Below are 19,839 nucleotides of genomic sequence, written 5' to 3'. Positions count from 1 at the left end.
AATTCTGCAGCACGTGTTTGTTTTTGGGGGGGCGGCGAACGTGCACAGACTTGAGCTATATCTCTGTAAAGTTCATCATTACTCTGTGGAGTTAGGAAGCATTTTCAGAATGCCAGAAGTCCCAAAATCGTGTCAAAAGGCAATGGGATCGTGACCAGTCAAATAGCGCTAGGTGGAAATATGTAGACCATGGGTAGGCAAACTAAGGCCCGGGGACCTGATCCAGCCCAATTGCCTTCTATATCCAGCCAGCGGACGGTCCGGGAATCAGTGTGTTTTTACATGAGCAGAATGTGTCCTTTTATTTAAAATGCATCTCTGGGTTATTTGTGGGGCCTGCCTGGTGTTTTTACATGAGTAGAATGTGTGCTTTTATTTAAAATGCACCTCTGGGTTATTTGTGGGGCATAGGAATTTGTTTTCCATCCAAAAAAATATAGTCCGGCCCCCCCACAAGGTCTGAGGGACAGTGGACCGGCCCCCTGCTGAAAAAGTTTGCTGACCCCTGATGTACACCTACAACATGGAGATCTGCTAGAGCAGGAATGGGGAATATTTGGACCTGCCAGATGTTAGACACGAATTCCCATTGGCCCCAGTCAGCTTGGCAAAGTATACAATGAGAGTTAAGTCAGAGATCTGTGTCCTACTGCTCTGCCCGCAGTGGCATGCGGTCAGTGAACTAGGGGGACTAGGCTAGTCTTCTAAATGTTCCCAGTGAATTAGGGTATTAAAGTATTAAAGCCTGGAGCCTCCTTCCCAAAGCTCAGGCAGCTTCTGCCTAACTTAGGGAGGAAGGAGTGATCCTCACATGCACGATGTTGTGGCGTCACCACCACCCCAGTCGCTCTCTCAAGTTGGTGCTTCTGGCCCTAATTGTTTCCCTAGGAAAAATTTCACCAGACGCCACTGACTGCACAATAGTGCCATCCCTACAACTTAGTTATATTAAAAAAGGTAAAGGGACCCCTGACCTTTAGGTCCAGTTGTGGCCGACTCTGGGGTTGTGGCGCTCATCTCACTTTATTGGCCAAGGGAGCCGGCGTACAGCTTCCGGGTCATGTGGCCAGCAGGACTAAGCTGCTTCTGGCGAACCAGAGCAGCACACGGAAACGCTGTTTACCTTCCTGCCAGAGCGGTACCTTTTTATCTACTTGCACTCTGACATGCTTTCGAACTGCTAGGTTGGCAGGAGCAGGGACCGAGCAACGGGAGCTCACCCTGTTGCAGAGATTCGAACTGCCAACCTTCTGATCTGCAAGTCCTAGGCTCTGTGGTTTAACCCATGGCACCACCCACGTCCCTTAGTTATATTAGGTGCATCTGAAAAGGAGCACAATCTTCTGTAGATACAGAGCTCAGTCGGCCAGATCCTAAGTCAGTGTTCACGGAAATGAAGCCTTAGTTATCATCTCCTCTTCCACTTATCTTCCTTGGTGTCAAGAATGAGCCCATGGTGGACTCTGGGGGAAGCAGTTTGGAGCAGACAGTAAGAGCAAAGGATTGGCCGGGGGTGATTGTCTAATTAATAGCTACTCAAAGGTCAGGAACTAGGAAACAATGGTGATCAGGCCAGGGCCCAGGGGACAGACTTTTTTCCCCAGTAAGCAAGGCCAGCTCAAGAAATTTAGCTGCCTGAGGCGAAGGACAAGTTGTGCATACCCCCAATTAGAAGCCAATTGGACTGGTAGTTGAAGCTTTCTCCAATACTAGTGAGGGCGGCAGGATAGTGTGTGGGGGGAGGCAGGCCCCCATCTCATTATCTGCCGCCTGAGGCAGCTACCTCACTCTGCCAGCCCTGCCAATGGGTGTTCGGTGCTAACTGACCCCTTAAAAACTCCCTGGGTATGGCTTACCCCTTCCAGGCCCTGTGGAAGAAGTAAGTCAGACCTAGTGAATATACAGAAAAATAGAGAAAATGGTGAGCAGGCTTGTTGGCATGTGAGGCCCATCAGGACGAGAACGCTGCGTCTTCACTGGCGACTGGCCCAGGGGCTCACTGGCCTGCCCTGTTTCATGGGTTGTCTCTGGTTTGGAAGGTTCTAGGTTTCTGGGGTTGGGCTCAGTGTCAAGATCCAGATGTAGGATTTGGGCTGCTGTGCCTCTGGACTCAGTTGGCTTCTGCCAACTGTCAGTCACTGGGACCATGACCCCAAGTTCATAAATTATACTCTGGTGGGTAGCTAGGTACAAGGTAGCACCTCCTATTGGGACTTTTTTTCAGCCAGAACTTGCTGGAACTCCGACACCTCTCAGGTGGGCGCCATTGCCATTCTAACAGAACAAGAGGTGTTTGCGGTGAGTTCCGGCACCTTCTTTCCCAGAAGAATAGCGCTGCCTATTACAAACCCATGGGAGTCATACATATACTATAGAAGTGGATTAACTAGTTCCCAATACATTAACTGAAGAGTCATCATGACCAGAAAGATCCCTTGGTTGGAATTGTGAATGTTGCTCCCAGCCACAGATTCACTCCCACAATGGTTTATTGTGTGACTTAACCTTCCTGCAGCTTTGACATGCTTCTCATAAGAAAAGAGCCTCGCTTCGGAGATGGATTCAATCACTGATATACTGTTAAATTAAATGGGGATAATTACGTTGAATTGTAATTTGGGAGCCAGCAATTAATATTTCCAAAAGATTTAGTCAAAAGCGAAAGGCTCTGTGCAGTGGGATTTTAATTGACTTTATACAATGTTTGGTGGCAACAGCAACTTCTTATTAACATTCATTCTTAGGAAGGAACTAATCTTGCATGCTCCACCTTATGTAATTTATTTCTGAGTGGCATTTGCGAACATCACCCTAAAGAGGGCAATAGACAAATGATATTGAGTCGGTATTATGACAATGGAGAGGGAAGGTTGCTATGAATGGCACCTACATCTCTTCTTCACGTTGACCAAAGATGTCTCAGAAACTCTTAGGTCACATCCAAACCATACATTTAAATCACTTCTATGCTACTATGACAGTCTGTCCTGATCCCCCGGCCTACCTAGCAGCCAGACAGCGTGCCAAGACCAAGTCCAAAATCTGAGGGTCCCTCAGCATTCGCAAAGTCCACAGTCCGAAATCTGAAGCCGAAGGTCAGGAAATGAGGTTCAGGGTCGATCCAAGTCCCAAGTCAGGATGCATTCCAGCATCAAGACTGAAGTAGAAACCTGTGGAGGTTCAGGAGTATTCAACACAAGGTCCCTCAATTAATAATACAGTGGTACCTCGGGTTACATACGCTTCAGGTTACATATGCTTCAGGTTACAGAGTCCGCTAACCCAGAAATAGTACCTCGGGTTAAGAACTTTGCTTCAGGATGAGAACAGAAATCGTGCAGCGGCAGCAGGAGGCCCCATTAGCTAAAGTGGTGCTTCAGGTTAAGAACAGTTTCAAGTTCAGAACGGACCTCCGGAACGAATTAAGTACTTAACCCGAGGTACCACTGTAATAATAAAAATAATAAATTATTTTTATTATTTATACCCTGCCCATCTGGCTGGGTTTCCCAGCCACTCTGGGCTGCTCCCAACATAATATTAAAAACACAATAAAACATCAAACATTTAAAAAAAAACTTCCCTAAACAGAGCTGCCTTCTAAAAGTCAGAAAGTTGTTTATTTCCTTGACCTCTGATAGGAGGGCATTCCACAGGGCGGGTGCCACCACCGAGAAGGCCCTCTGTAACCTCGCAGTGAGGGAACTGCCAGAAGGCCTTTGGAGCTGGACCTCATTTCTTTCTTTCTTTCTTTCTTTCTTTCTTTCTTTCTTTCTTTCTTTCTAAATTTATTTATTTGGTTTTTCAGATTAAAAATTTGCAGTCGCATGTCCAACATACAGCATAAAAACAAGATTCCAATGGATCTCTTGAAGTTCCCTGCTCCCCTTTGTTAATCATTTCCTCCTGCATCTTTTATAATAATCCAAATCTTTTACCTCTCCATTGTGTCCAAAATTCACCATTAAACTACAAGTGATATTCCAATCCTACTGACGATTTTAACTGTTTACAATGGTCTTTAAATAAGCTATAATTTTTCCCTGTTCCTTATTAAAATTTTGTTGTTGGCCCAGAGATGGAAAGAAGATAAAGTCCCTACCAGAGAAGAATGGCAGATCAAGTCGATGGATTATGCTGAAATGGCTAAAATGACTGGAAGAATTAGAAATCAGGAAGATTGTATCCACTAATTTCTGTTTCTCCCCTCTTAGTTTTAAGCCAGGCTTACGCTGTGAGGGAAGATGGACTATATGGTTACTCTTTGACTGGAAAACCAGAGAAGACAGAGAAAGGCTGGAGGTAAAAGTCAGTTTTGTTATTCCTCTCCACCCCAGTTCTTTGTGTATTTAATATTTTGTACACTGACAACACTTTTCTGATATCTCTTGATTTTTCCTCAAATGTAAAGCCTTGCTTGATAGTGAAGAAGCCATATGCTTTGCAAATGGATGTGGATTGTTTAATGCTGAAAACAATGCAAAGAGCAACGGAAAAGTGCAACGATTGTGCATAAGCTTAAGCTAGCAAAGATAAAAGATAGCTAACTACATTTACCCGCACAGAAGCCCAGGGAAAGCTGCACTCCAAAGGTTGCAGTCTACACCCAGAGCTCTGCATAAGCAAGAATAATCCATTTCTTCTGTGATGGGGCATGCCTCCCACACTAATAATAATAATAATAATAATAATAATAATTTTTATTATTTATACCCCACCCATCTGGCTGGGTTTCCCCATCCACTCTAGGCAGCTTACAGCACATTCAAACTGTAAAACATTAGACAATAAAAATTTCCCAATACGGGGTTGCTTCAGATGTCTTCTAAAAGTCAGTTAGTTGTTTATTTTTTTGACATTTGACAGAAGGGCGTTTCACAGGGCCACTACCGAGAAGGCCCTCTGCCTCGCACTATATCAAGGGGATACTCTCTGATATTGAAAAGAATACGTCAATCTTTGCTCATGTGGAGTTCATGGCTGCATCTACACAGCTATAAAAAAAAACACTCTGAAAAATAACCGCTTTAAAGCTCGCAATGGAAAATTCCATGGAGTTCCAATTTCGACTCCACAGCGCCATCTGGTGTCACATTGTTATAACACGTTTATAACGTTTTATTTTTACTAATGTAGCTGAGTCCATTCATGTAGTCTAAGATCCTTTGTGGAAAGGCTGCTTGTGACACCTGCTAATAGAAGAGGGGTAGGCAAAGTGTGCTGATTCCTCTTTCCTTCTGTCCCCACACCCTCAATCTGCTCTGGGACATTGTGGAACCATATGGAGTAGCACAGGAGAGGGAGATTAGGCAAATATTCCCTCTCTCCTTCTATCAGAAAGAGCCTCTCCTGGATCAGAGGTGCTACCGTTCATGGTAAAACTCCTTCTATGAGCAGAAGGGTATCTTAGGATCCAGTCCTGAGTGTCTGGAGAGTAGAAACCATTATTTTAATAACAAACAATGGAGCCTGGCTCAGGGCATAAGAATTGATTTGATTTTCGCAAATGGAATTTCAACGCAATGGTTCTGAATCAATAAAACTGTTCACTGGACGGGAACTAGATGACATAAAGTTGGATTTAATTACCGCAAACTGAATCACAATGCAATTATTCTGGATGAATAAAGGGTTCACTAGATGGGACAAAGAGTAATAATGGGCATTTATGTCCCAGATGCCTTCTCTGTCAGTCGACCTGTGTGGCCATGTGGCATTTTATTGAATTATAAGGCCTTGATTGTAAAATTTTGATCCGGATTTAGCTGATCCGGATTAAAATCCCAACCGATTCATGGATCCATTTCCTTGCATCTCCATGTAAACTATAAAACACTTTGCAGAAATGTCATAAAGCGGTGGGTAATATTCTGATAACATGAACTGATCACTAGAGTGAGATTTTGGAGATCCATGCTTACTGAATGTTCAGAGAACAAAATATTTTTCACTCCTTGCTGACTGCTCAAAGGAACAGACAATATAGTATGAAGATAAATGGCTGTGTGTTTTTTCCAGGGTGGCCCTGTCAAGACATGGAACAGCTTCCCTCTACGGAAATGACATTCCTCAACTCGCGTTGGATGTGGAGTATCAGACAGAGGACAGAGTCAGGTTTAAGGTGAGTGAAGGAGCCATAATAATAATAATAATAATAATAATAATAATAATAATAATAATTTATTATTTGTACCCCGTCCATCTGGCTGGGTTTCCCCAGCCACTCTGGGCGGCTTCCATAGAAACCAAAAATACACTAAAATATCACACATTAAAAACTTCCCTGAACAGGGCTGCCTTAAGATGTCCTCTGAATGTCAGGTAGTTGTTTATCGCTTTGACATCTGATGAGAGGGCGTTCCACAGGGCGGGCGCCACTACCGAGAAGGCCCTCTGTCTGGTTCCCTGTAACCTCATTTCTCGCAATGAGGGAACAGCCAGAAGGCCCTCGGCGCTGGACCTCAGCGTCCGGGCAGAACGATGGGAGTGGAGACGCTCCTTCAGGTATACTGGGCCGAGGCCATTTAGGGCTTTAAAGGTCAACACCAGCACTTTGAATTGTGCTCGGAAACATACTGGGAGCCAATGTAGGTCTTTCAAGACCGGTGTTATGTGGTCTCGGCGGCCACTCCCAGTCACCAGTCTAGCTGCCGCATTCTGGATTAGTTGTAGTTTCCGAGTCACCTTCAAAGGTAGCCCCACGTAGAGTGCATTGCGGTAGTCCAAGCGGGAGATAACCAGAGCATGCACCACTCTGGCGAGACAGTCCACGGGCAGGTAGGATCTCAGCCTGCGTACCAGGTGGAGTTGGTAGACAGCTGCCCTGGATACAGAATTGACCTGCGCCTATCATTTATGCACAACCTACTGATAACTCTATGTTTATTTTGTATGTGTCTCTTCTTATTTGGAAATAGATCTATGACCCTAACAACCAACGCTTCGAAGTTCCTCTCAAGATTGAATCCCCTCCTCTCGCTGCTGCTGACACCAGCTATGACATTGAATTTGTCAACGATTTATCTCTTCGGTTTAAAATCATAAGGAAAGCCACAGGAACTGTGCTGTGAGTACAAGCTATATTAAGTTTGCTTGCTGGGGAAAAAAGAAAAGAAAACAAGTGATGGAACTGAGATGAGCACCGTTTCTCATGCATTACAGCTTGGCTCAGCATGAAAGGAAAAGAAAAATGATCCTTTCTATCCTGAGTAGAAGTTCTGTTTGTCACAGAAATAGCAGGGAGCAAATTATTCCTTGTCTTCGCTGAAGGGATAAAATGCCAAGTGCACACATGCAGATGAAGAAATATTGAATGAGTATATTTTCTTTCCATAATCCCTCATCAGATGGGTGATTAGCTAATACTCTTTGCCCTTGTGCAGATAGGAGTTAGTGTTATGTACTGTGTTGATCAGGATCCAAAAGGCAGCAGTCTGATTGGTGCTAGAACAATAGGATTCAGAATGCAGCAGTCTGATTGGTGCTAGAACAATAGGATTCAGAATGCAGCAGTCTGATTGGTCCACAGGAGCCACCCAATCCAGCTCTAGGTGGAAATGAATCCGCAACCTGATTGGCCTACAGGTGAATCCCGGAATTAGCCAATCACGTGGGGCCCATTGTGTAAATAATGTATATAAAGCAGACATTCTGGGGGAACTTCCATTCCTCCTCACCACTATGAGCTGAATAAAGAGCATGAAATCCACTCTTGACTCCGAGTATATTTCAGTTAGTTTAAGACTTCTTCAGGAAAAGGCACATTATATGTGTCCAGATCTTCACATGTAATGATCACACTGTATCTACCGCGCTTCATATCCATGTAGCCATAGCCAGTCTCAACTTTTGGTCATGCATACATGCAGTGAAATGGGTGATCATCATCATATGTTATAATCTACATGTAGGATGGCATTTATTTTCACGTAAAATCTGTGTAGGAAATTGAGAATGTATGAAGAGGCCCTGAGAAAAGGATAAGATCATCTGCTAGGTTTTGGGCATCTGGTTCTGGTTTCTGAAATGTGGATTTAATGGCATTTGCCAGCTTTATGAAAAGAGGAGAATGAGCAGTAGTTTAGAGGAAGCCAGAGGGCAGTCTTGGCTAATACGTTTATCAGCAGTAAAGCAAGATGCTTGGCTGCTTAACATTGCCTGGAAGGAGAAACAATATCAGGAAATCATGATTCCTTTCAGGGGCTTATGTAAGTTCTTTCAAAATCTGCTTCTCTTTCTTTCTTTCAATGGAGAATTTATTTTCAAGGTGATGCTTGGTTAGTCGCTTTTACCAAAAGAGGATGTGTTGAATGAAACATTAGCGTGGGAAAAAGACTAGCAGGGATTTCATATAACAAGTTCAGAAAGGAGGGGGGAAGGCATAGACAGTGCCAGGGAGAGGCAGGGGGGCTGTTAAAAACACCCCCCAGCAAGTCGCTCTCCTTCCATTTATTCCGCCCCCATTTCTGAACTCCTGTTTATTAACAAGTGCATTTTTTTTCTTTCTCAATTTTCACCCACTTAGAAATATACCGTATTTTTTGCTCTATAAGACTCACTTTTTCCCCTCCTAAAAAGTAAGGGGAAATGTGTGTGCGTCTTATGGAGCGAATGCAGGCTGCGCAGCTATCACAGAACAGCAGACTGCTTTCACCGCACAGCGATCCCTCTTGCTGTTCTGGCTTCTGAGATTCAGAATATTTTTTTTCTTGTTTTCCTCCTCCAAAAACTAGGTGCGTCTTGTGGTCTGGTGCATCTTATAGAGCGAAAAATATGGTACTTTGACCCCTCAATATCCTCTCTGCCATTTTTCCATGGCATGAAAGACAGAGCCAGTCAGTCTTGATTTCAGGGTCTCAGCCCAACTGAACTGCACTCTTCTTCATTTCATTTTTTGTGTGAAATAAAAATCCTTGCTCCTTGCATTCATTGGTTCCTCTGTTCAAACTGGACCTTGTTGTTCCCCTCAAAAAACTTGCACTAGCCGGGCGAAGAGGAGAGGGGAAAGGGGATGTTATTGATGCCATCTTAGAACCAGATGTTCTTGATGCCATCTTAGAACCATGCTCGCCCAACTTATACTAGCAGTGTGGCTATTCCCATACTGTAGTTGCATAGCTGTCAACTTACAGATTTGAAAATAAGGGACCATAGAATCATAGAATCATAGAGTTGGAAGAGACCACAAGGGCCATCGAGTCCAACCCCCTGCCAAGCAGGAAACACCATCAGAGCACTCCTGACATATGGTTGTCAAGCCTCTGCTTAAAGACCTCCAAAGAAGGAGACTCCACCACACTCCTTGGCAGCAAATTCCACTGTTGAACAGCTCTTACTGTCAGGAAGTTCTTCCTAATGTTTAGGTGGAATCTTCTTTCTTGTAGTTTGGAACCATTGCTCCGTGTCGGCTTCTCTAGAGCAGCAGAAAACAACCTTTCTCTCTCCTCTATGTGACATCCTTTTATATATTTGAACACCTCTTCTTCTCCAGGCTAAACATGCCCAGCTCCCTTAGCCGTTCCTCATAAGGCATCGTTTCCAGGCCTTTGACCATTTTGGTTGCCCTCCTCTGGACACGTTCCAGTTTGTCAGTGTCCTTCTTGAACTGTGGTGCCCAGAACTGGACACAGTACTCCAGGTGAGGTCTGACCAGAGCAGAATACAGTGGCACTATTACTTCCCTTGAAAACAAGGGAGCAGCAGCCAAAATAAGGGATTTTGCGGGAACAGGTATATTCAACTTCTGAGCCCCTCTGAGCCAAAGGCAGAAAGCCCAGCCAGCAGCCAAATGAAGCCTCATCAATAAGGGACAGCAGCGGGACATGGCACTGGGATAAGGGACTGTCCCGCCAAATAAGGGACACTTGACAGCTATGTGTAGTTGTTTGACTGGCATTTATTCTTCTTGTTTGGTTTCCGCCTTTTCTTTCCTCCCTTGAAATCACTGGGACTGAAACTCTCAGTCTACACCCATAAGCATGCAATTAACTCATGCTTTATAGGGAAGGGAGTCCCACTAGACCAAGTGGGATTTTCTTCTTAGTATGCAAGTTTAGGACTGTCCTGCCTTTCTCATTTGTTTTCTGTGGGGCTTAGGCATGCCCGGCATATTTGCACTGGCAAACTCTGCTACACCGAAAAGAGTGGAGTTAATATAGTCGGCTTATCAGAAAGCCAAGCTGGGGTTTACAAAGGGATGTGCCCCGATTGCTTAACATTAAATGAACATCCGTACAGTGGTAACTCAGGTTACAGACGCTTCAGGTTACAGACACTTCAGGTTACAGTCTCTGCTAACCCAGAAATAGTACCTTGGGTTAAGAACTTGCTTCAGGATGAGAACAGAAATCATGCTCCAGTGGCGCAGCAGCAGCAGCAGGAGGCCCCATTAGCTAAAGTGGTGCTTCAGGTTAAGAACAGTTTCAGGTTAAGAACGGACCTTCGGAACAAATTAAGTACTTAACCAGAGGTACCACTGTACAGAATTGTCAAGTTGGAAGGGACCACAGACCACAATGGTAATCTAAGTTCAACCCTCTGCAATGCAGGAATCTTTCGCCCAACATTAGGCTTGAACTCGCAGCGCTGAGGTTAAGAGTTTCTCGCTCCACCAACTGAACTATCTATGTCACCGGTAAAACAATGACCGTATAATCTGTAAAACACCTAAAGTAGAGTGGTACCTCGGGTTAGGTACTTAATTCGTTCCGGAGGTCCATTCTTAACCTGAAACTGTTCTTAACCTGAAGCACCACTTTAGCTAATGGGGCCTCCTGCTGCCGCCACGCCGCCGGAGCACGATTTCTGGGTTAGCGGAGTGTGTATGTAACCTGAAGCGTATGTAACCTGAAGCGTATGTGTCAGGGGTTCAGGAGCAGAGGCACAGGGAGGAGAGGAGATGGAGAGCGAGGGGGAGGAATCCGAGGGGAGCGTAGGAGAAGAGGACAGTGGACCGAGGGATTCCACGAGCCTCTCCAGCGAATCGGAAGATTCACAGAAGGGGGCGCCAGTGGCCAGGGGTAGGGGGTTCCCAAGGGGAACGCCCCAGGAGCAAGGGGGGAGCAGAGACTCCCAGAGCAGTAGTTGGAAATCAGGACCAGCTTCCCCACCAGAGCAGAGTGGGGGGGAAGAGTCCCAAGGATCGGGGCCAGTGCATTCCCCACCAGGGAGAGAAGATAAGGCAAGGCTGACCACACCTCCATCAGGGAGTCAGACAACGGAGGAGAGGTCAGATCTGGCCAGTATCCCGGAAGAGGGAAGCAGTGACAGAAGCAGTGTAACGGTCAGGAGGAAGGTCACTGGGTTGGCGCGAGAGGCAAGTTCAAATGTACAGGAGCGCGGGACAGCAGAGAATGAGGATTGGGAACCGGGTCCTAAAGCCCGCAGGAGGCAGGGGGAGGAGCTAAGCGACTCAGCGTCTGAGGAGTCCAGAAAGGGGGATGCCCCAGCGGGCAGGAGGACCCAGAGGAGAAGAGAGCAGCGGAAAAGGTGGAGCAGGGCTAGGATCTTAAACTGGTGTCATAGGGGAGGAGACTCAGACGGGACTTCGCCGATCTAGGGTTTAAGACGTAGAGCTGCGCGCTACGGCTTTGAAATGGAAACTGAACCTCAATAAAGACTTTTGGACATAACTACAGCCAAGCGTTGGTCCTCTGTGAGCTGGGACCTAGGGGCAGCTCTGACAGTATGTAACCCGAGGTACCACTGTAATAGGCTGAGCAGCAAAATTGCAGCAGAAGTCTTATTACAGGAGTCGCAAAGTACTACAGCTAATCTACAAAACAATATTGTCAGCATGAACAAAATAGCATTCAGAAAATAAACTGAGCGCTGCTGAATTCGTGCACAAATTCTCCCCACCCTGATGACCCATAATCTTTCACTCTGCTCAGTTCGTTCTTGTTTGCATTGTTCCCTGGCTCAGGAAAGACCCAAGCAGTAGCAACCGGGGGGTTTCTCCCAGTTTCCAAACACAACATGCCATCTACACTGCTACATTGGCTGCTACCAGAACCATGTTCTGCAGGCCAGGCGCCACTGTGCCTCTTAGTGAAACGCCATCCAGATACATGTTTACCTGCATAACAGGTATATTGAGACCTAAGAAGAATCAGATGGGTGAGGTGGGTGTGAAATGTCAAGTATAAGGTTAAAAAATAAAAATAAAAATAATTCTAAGCCAAGGCAAACTTTTCCTGCAGAAGGAAAGCCTGGCAGGAATTAGAAAACAGTGGAGAGGAATATTTGGATAGGATCTCTCTCTGTGTGTTTTCCAGCCAGGGGTTTCAAAATTAAAGCAGAATTTTTGATAAATGTGTGAAAAAACAGGCGGTCATTGGGGCTTGCAGAAAAACTTGTGGCAGGAAAAAGGCATGAATTAATATGCCAGAAAACTGACACACACACACACAGAGAGAGAGAGAGAGAGGGAGGGAGAGAGAGAGAGAGAGAGAGAGAGAGAGAGAGAGAGAGAGAGAGAGAGAATGTGCAACCAGCTGCAGCAGTGCAAGGCCAGTTGTTTGCCAATAAAGAAAGGGACCAATTTTGCATCTTTGAAAATAAAATATTGCTCAAAGCAATCAATAAGCTGCAAATGAGGCTGGCGGGCAGTTTTTCCAGCTGCATTTGAATGTCTGAATAGATGATAAATTGTGTCTAGAGAGCAACACAAAATCCTTCTGTACCTGCTGTATTATTTGTAGGTCCCTAAAGAAGCTCTGCTATCGCTCAGCCACCTCTGAGTCCCCAGACCTTTTTGTACCTTTTATCTCTGTCTAGCAGGCTTTATATTTTTGGATAATCTTGCCCCGAAAGCCCTAATGCACCTCCCTATCCCACAATTTTTCTGGCATAATTCAGGTAACCCCATTCCAAGGGATGCTGTTGACATAGTGACATGTAGATATTTATATCTAGGGTTAAATCACCTCCCTGCCTTTTCTATACTATAATCACTGCAATAAGTAATACGACACATTACTTAATGTACCACAGAGATTTAACAAAGACTGGCTAATTTCCATAGATAAATGGGTTAGACAGAATAAACATGCTTTTGACAGTGATATTAGGTGCTTTGCTGAGTTCATGATCTGGCTGGGAAGCAGCTATCAAGACTTTCCCCAAGGCCAGCATGGCTGCCCACCTCGTAGCAATTGTCACAACTTGGTGGTTTAGGCATTGGGTGAGTCTTTGGTGGAGGGGAGGTTCTAGCCCAGGTTTTCCCAAACTTGGGTCTCCAGCTGTTTTTGGACTACAACTCCCATCATCCCTAGCTAGCAGGACCAATGGTCTCGGATGATGGGAATTGTAGTCCAAAACAGTTGGAGACCCAAGTTTGGGAAACATTGCTGTAGCCTCTGTCAGCTCCTCCAGGTTTCGAGGGTATCCTCTTAAAGGGATCCAGTGGGAGTTGCTTCTGTCTGGAAGCCTAGCCGGGAGTGGGGGCCATAGCACTCCTCAAAAGGGCCCCTACTTGCCACGTGTCATAGGCCCCTCATTCACTCCTGGGTTGACCCCATCTGGTATACCCCAGCAGATGTCTTGGTATCTCAATGGTTATATTAATGGCCTATGCCAAACCTCTGCATCTGTAGGCAATAAAGTTGTGGCCTGATTTGACCCAAAATACTGCTTATTGGGGCATGAATGGCACTGTGGGTTAAACCACAGAGCCTAGGACTTGCCAATCGGAAGGTCGGCAGTTCAAATCCCCGTGACGGGATGAGCTCCCATTTCTCGGTCCCTGCTCCTACCAACCTAGCAGTTTGAAAGCATGTCAAAGTGCAAGTAAATAAATAGGTACCGCTCCAACGGGAAGGTAAACGGTGTTTCGGTGCATTGCTTTGGTTTACCAGAAGCGGCTTAGTCATGCTGGCCACATGACCCGGAAGCTATACGCCGGCTCCCTCGGCCAATAAAGCAAGATGAGTGCCACAACCCCAGAATCGGCCACGACTGGACCAAATGGTCAGGGGTCCCTTTACCTTTACTGCTTATTAGGGTGACAGTCATGGGGGCTGATGGGGGGTGGGGGGGTCACGCAAATGTGCTTTGTCTGGCTACTATATTGTGTAACATATAGCTATGTTCTGTATCTAAGTGAAAAATCCCGATGGGGAGTTTTTAAATGTCAGACTTGCAGGAGAAAAAGAGGCAGCATATTGAATGGGGACAAGTTAGCCTAGGGGGGGAGTGTACATTCTTGATTGCTGTTTACATTATACTCAGCATTTCAGCTCCTGCAGAGAGATTGTTTGCAGTCACCAAAATGCATGAGCATCAGATAGTGTTCGTAGGGGTTAATAGGCCAGGACTCTGTCAGAGGAGCTAAGTAGGCAAGGCTGCGATGTTAAATTGGGTGGACATCAAGGGATGACCTCCTGCAAACGCGGTGGTTACGCAGTAAGGACGGACGTCAGTGAAATACTCTACACATGAACAATTTTTTCCAAACCTTGACAGCACCAGGCGTTAGGTGAAAAACAGAGATTAGATGCACAGCTTCTGTGTAACTGATTCTTACAATACTTATGTGCAGAATGCCTCAACCCCAGGGCTGTATCCAAGGTTAGTGCTGCTCAGAGAAGATGCATCAAAATTAATGGAAGTGAATAACTCAGGTTCGTTAATTTCAATGGGTTTACTCTGAGCATAACTTTGCCACCTTCATGGAAGGTCCTTGTGGTAACTTCAGGGAAGCCCCAGGAACCCTAGTCTAAGTGTTTTCCTTCCGTTGCTCACAGTTGCATGCTGCAATGGCACTGGGAGCATGCAATGGCACTGGGAACATGTTTTTATGCAGGGTACCGCTTAGAGCTTTTAAAAGTAATAAGCAGCTCGTGTTGTTGTTGTTGTTTAGTCGTTTAGTCGTGTCCGACTCTTCGTGACCCCATGGACCAGAGAACGCCAGGCACTCCTGTCCTCCACTGCCCCCCGCAGCTTGGTCAGACTCATGCTGGTAACCTCGAAAACACTATCCAACCATCTCGTCCTCTGTCGCCCCCTTCTCCTTGTGCCCTCCATCTTTCCCAACATCAGGGTCTTCTCCAGGGAGTCTTCTCTTCTCATGAGGTGGCCAAAGTACTGGAGCCTCAGCTTCACAATCTGTCCTTCCAGTGAGCAAGCAGCTCGTAGCTGCTTTTAAATAAATGCACACATGGATACTGTGTGGACCAACCCTTAGTTCTGATGAACTGAGTGGAACTGAGTAAAGACTATGAATCACAGAGATGGGGAAAGAGAATGTGTGAATTCAACAGTGCTGAGTTTGTATTTGGCTGTTAGTTTGTTAAGATTCTTCTGTGGGTTATGAGTGCTGTAATGCTTTGGGAATTTTATAACGATTAGCCTTTTATATAGTTGTTCTGGGATTTTATGCATGAAAGGCAGATGTTCTATAGCATTCCCCACATTGAGTGCATTGGGACGCGGGTGGTGCTGTGGTGTAAACCACTGAGCCTAGGGCTTGCCGATCGGAAGGTCAGCGGTTCGAATCCCTGCGGCGGGGTGAGCTCCCATTGCTCAGTCCCAGCTCCTGCCAACCTAACAGTTCAAAAGCACATCAAAGTGCAAGTAGATAAATAGGTACCGCTCTGGCGGGAAGGTAAACGGCATTTCCGTGTGCTGCTCTGGTTTCGCCAGAAGCTGCTCAGTCATGCTGGCCACATGACCTGGAAAAACTGTCTGCGGACAAATGCCGGCTACCTCGGCCAGTAAAGCGAGATGAGCGCCGCAACCCCAGAATTGTTCACTACTGGACTTAATTGTCAGGGGTCCCTTACTTTTACCTTTTTCACATTGAGTGCAGCTCCCAGACTGAATAAGGTTGCTCACCTCTGCATTACAAAACCACCCAGTTTTACTCCCATCTTACCATGGGGAAAGCTTGTGTCGCAAATCCAATGCTAGGGAAATAACTGCTACCTCTTAACCTTAGAGTTCAGGGTACTGTCCACATCCTCTGCCCACATGCAGAGTTTCTTAGACATTTGCATTTATGCCAGAAACCAACCATATGCCAGGAAATAATGGAGTTCTGTGTCACCTCACTTGTCAAGAACTTAACTGTGAAGCTGCCCCTTGGTGGTAGTCAGTATCTCTGTAGGGTGGCCTGATTACATCGAAGTAATACGATGCTGAATTAGATGGAGTGCTACTTTGATCCTACGTGATCATTCTCGAATGGCCAATAATATATTTTCCCCTTTAACAACTTAGTGTGGGCCTGCCATTTGTAAAACAAGTCAGAAAATCTTTCCCTCAGCCAGACAATTTCTCTGCAATATTGACTGTGGTGCAACGCTTTGTTAAACGCTGCAGCTGGGAAAGCAAGAAACAAATAACCACATCTAATCAGAAACTTTGCTAATTTCCAATCCGCTGCTCTGGAGTTCATTTGTTATATATAGATTCTGGTGGCAAACAAAGGCTGCGAGAGGGCTTTCTGCAGAGAGAAAAGCTATTAGAATGATTAAAAACGCCATTGTTTTAAGCTGCAGTTCCTCCTGAAAGCAATGCAAATTGCTGCGTGGAATTTGTACAGCCCCCAACACAGCCATTCTTCTTGTTGAGCGTGTTCGATTTTTGCAAAGAATGAGGCGATTCGATTTGTTTTCGTTTGAGGGCGGTGTTTAGTAGGGTGATTTAGAAATCTGGTGTTTGTGTTGTGGTGTGTGTACTTTAATCTAGAAATGCATTCTTCCAAGCAAATGCATTTTAGGATGTGCTTTATTTCCACTGAATGGGCAGCATAGCTCTGCCAAGGCACGAATGTGGGATTTTGTGAAATGTTTTCTTGGTGGATTGCATTCAATACAAGGATCTTAATAGAACAGGCAATTGCAAGAGAGAATGGTAAGCACTTAATAACCACTTGGTTACTTTATTTATTAGATTTGTATCCCACACTTCTTCCAAGGAACTCAAGATGGCACACATGGGCCTACCATTTCCCCATCTTTCCCCTCACAACAACCCTGTGAAGTAGATTAAGCTGAGAGACCATGACTGTCCCAATCTTATTATTTATACCCTGCCCATCTGACTGGGTTTCCCAGCCACTCTGGGCAGCTTACGGTACATATAAAAAATTGCAAAACATTAGGCAATAAAAGCATCCCGATGCAGGGCTGCCTCCAGGTGTCTTCTAAAAGTCAGATAGTTGTTTATTTCCTTGACATCTGATGGGAGGGCGTTCCACAGGGCGGGCGCCACCACCGAGAAGGCCCTCTGCCTGGTTCCCTGTAACCTCACTTCTCGCAGTAAGGGAACCGCCAGACAGCCTTTGGAGCTGGACCTCAGTGTCCGGGCTGAATGATGGGGGTGGAGACGCTCCTTCAGGTATACTGGGCCGAGGCCATTTAGGGCTTTAAAGGTCAACACCAGCACTTTGAATTGTGCTCGGAAACATACTGGGAGCCAATGTAGGTCTTTCAAGACCGGTGTTATGTGTACATTCCACCAGGCTGGCTTTTTGAGTACTACGATTGATTGCATCCATAGTCCATCTTGCCTTTGACTTACTCACCATGGTTCATGGAAATGTAGGACCATGGCAATTTATTTTTGGGTAGACAATTTATTATTGGGTATTTATTTTATTATTTCAGTCTCAGGACTACTCTTTGTGATTATGAGCCCAGGGTAGATACAGCATAAAAAGCTTTAAATTATAAAATCACTTATCTCAAATGTGCAATCTTGGCAACACTTGAGCACCCATAATTTCATAGCTGGCCACATTAAGTCAACCCCCTACAAAGGCCTGAGTGAAGAAGCACATGTTTACCTGGCACTGAAAGGTAAACAATGAAATTGGCAGATTGAGGGAAGGGTGTACCACAAATATAAAGATCTTAATACATGGGCTGGCTGGAATAGGGAGAGGTGTCTGGGGTTTTAATCCAACGAAATCATCCTGTTAGCATGTTTTGGCATTAGTAGCTTGCTCTTAAGTACTCTGTTTTATTGTTAGTTTGGGTTATATTTTTATAACCAAAGTCAAGGGGGCCCCTATAAATGACACTGGATGAAAACCACTAAAAAATGTATCCCCGTGAGAATGCCATGTAATGCTTACAAAAGACATGCCCATTTATTTATTTATTCATTTGTTATTGCAAGCCCTGTCTTTGTAAAAAAAATATTAAAAAATCCGAGTTAGCTTCCTAGGAGATAAAAATTTCAAAATATGGGAGGCTCTAAGACTCTTGAGAAAATCATTTTGTTGTTGTTGTTAATCTAAGAGACAGAGGAACTTGGAGGAAAATTCAAATGATCTAGAGAATGAGGAGAAATCAGGATGTGACCTTGGAATGATGCTTTGATCCTTTGCTACATTCCAAGTCTCTGTGATGTTTGGACGATCGGAATCCTGGGCGGCAAAATATAAGGAAACTATAAAATGGTCTTAGTGGAGAAGGTGTTTTGCAAGTTGTCTGGCTCCTGTCCCTTGGATGGGTTTTGCTCATTTGAAGGAGCAGTCGTGCAGACGTTGGCATTTCAAACAGAATTGCAATGCGCAGCAATAAATGTTCCTTTGGGTTGTTTACAAAGAAGCAACGGCAGGAAGTTCATAAAGAACCCAGCCAAGTGCAAATGCCAGTTTCATGAATACTGTCATGATTTATCCAAGAGTCGCCATCAAAGTTTTACAACTGTGAAAGTTTATCAAGCTCCCCAGCTGTCCAGATAAGAAAAGCAGAGGGTGGTAATGCCTGGAACTATTGTAGGAAGAAAGCAGGTTGATGTCCTCAGGAGAAAATTAAATGGAACAAAGCTTTTGAGCCACGTGAACTTTTAATGTTCAGGGAATAAGTGACCATGTTTCAGCAAGCCACACTCCTCTGCCTTTCAGTCATCCATGAAATGCTCCAACTAAATTAGTTATATTCTGCCTCCTAAAAATAAACCAAGCATTCCCCCACCCCACTGTATTTATTTTCCAAGCTGGCTCACTGTTCCATAATGGTTACACTTTCTCCTGGTGTTGTGGACAGAGAATGCCTTTCTGCATGTCTTCTGTATGCTGTTAAGTTCAAGGACCAGTCAGAAAGGCAGTCTTCAGCCGGCCATCGCCCCTCCTGGGCTCCTGAGTCAGTCTGTCTTCCTGATGAGAAGCTAAAAATAGCAGCATATCTTCCTAAGCCTCCTGAAACAGGGTTTGGAATGAAGCACCTGTTTTCGGAAGGATATTTACAACAGCAAAACAAGGTACTTCCCAAGCGAGGGAGCTGTCATATACCTAAAAATATATGTGCTACATCCTTTGCTAGAAACCTCATTTTGGTTCCTATTTCCTGCAGACCTTTGGGGAACCAGCAGATGTAAGGGTGAACTTTAGAGCAGACCCACAACAAAATCTTGCCCTCTATCTTCTGTGCTACATGCATCCACTGCCCCAGACTTCAACCTGGGTCTTCCCTCTTCCTCCTCCTCCTCCTCTCCCTCCTGCTTTCTTCATCTCCAAGACCTAGCACAATGTTTCTTCTCTTCGGCCATTTTGGAGTGGATCGTGCTGTGAGTGCGTGGCTTGACTGACCAATCCCTCACTTCTGTATTCCACTCCCCACCTTTTCTCCATGCCAGTGCATACACGCACAGACTTTTTTTGTCTCATTTTATCTTTCATTATGTTATGTAATTCTGCAAATCTGCAAGTGGTGCCATTTTGCCTGCAAAACCATTAGCACACATTTCCCCCTCCAGATTCAGTGTTAGAGGGAGTGACAGAACAAGGATGAATACACTATCTGCTTTTGGGCAGAAGATTGGAGTGGATCCTCTCTTGGGTTATTCCTTGTGGATCACACTGAGATGTTTGAGATGACAGTTTGGAAT

The 19,839-nt window shown here is 45.2% G+C and overlaps 1 protein-coding gene across 2 annotated transcripts in view; it reads left to right on the top strand.

Annotated features, from left to right (window-relative positions):
- LOC307225864 (sucrase-isomaltase, intestinal-like) overlaps nucleotides 1–19,839 on the top strand; it is a 104,706-nt gene that overhangs the window by 3,293 nt on the left and 81,574 nt on the right. For both annotated transcript variants that reach the window (XM_079994159.1, XM_079994158.1), the window contains exons 2-4: nucleotides 4,215–4,302; nucleotides 6,019–6,121; nucleotides 6,918–7,066. In XM_079994159.1, the coding sequence (XP_079850285.1) occupies nucleotides 4,215–4,302; nucleotides 6,019–6,121; nucleotides 6,918–7,066 (340 nt within the window). The remainder of the gene's footprint in view (nucleotides 1–4,214; nucleotides 4,303–6,018; nucleotides 6,122–6,917; nucleotides 7,067–19,839) is intronic.

Source organism: Podarcis cretensis, assembly GCF_951804945.1.
Source record: "Podarcis cretensis genome assembly, chromosome: 10".
Classification (NCBI taxonomy): Eukaryota; Metazoa; Chordata; class Lepidosauria; order Squamata; family Lacertidae; genus Podarcis; species Podarcis cretensis.
This window is presented reverse-complemented; position numbering and strand designations above follow the sequence as displayed.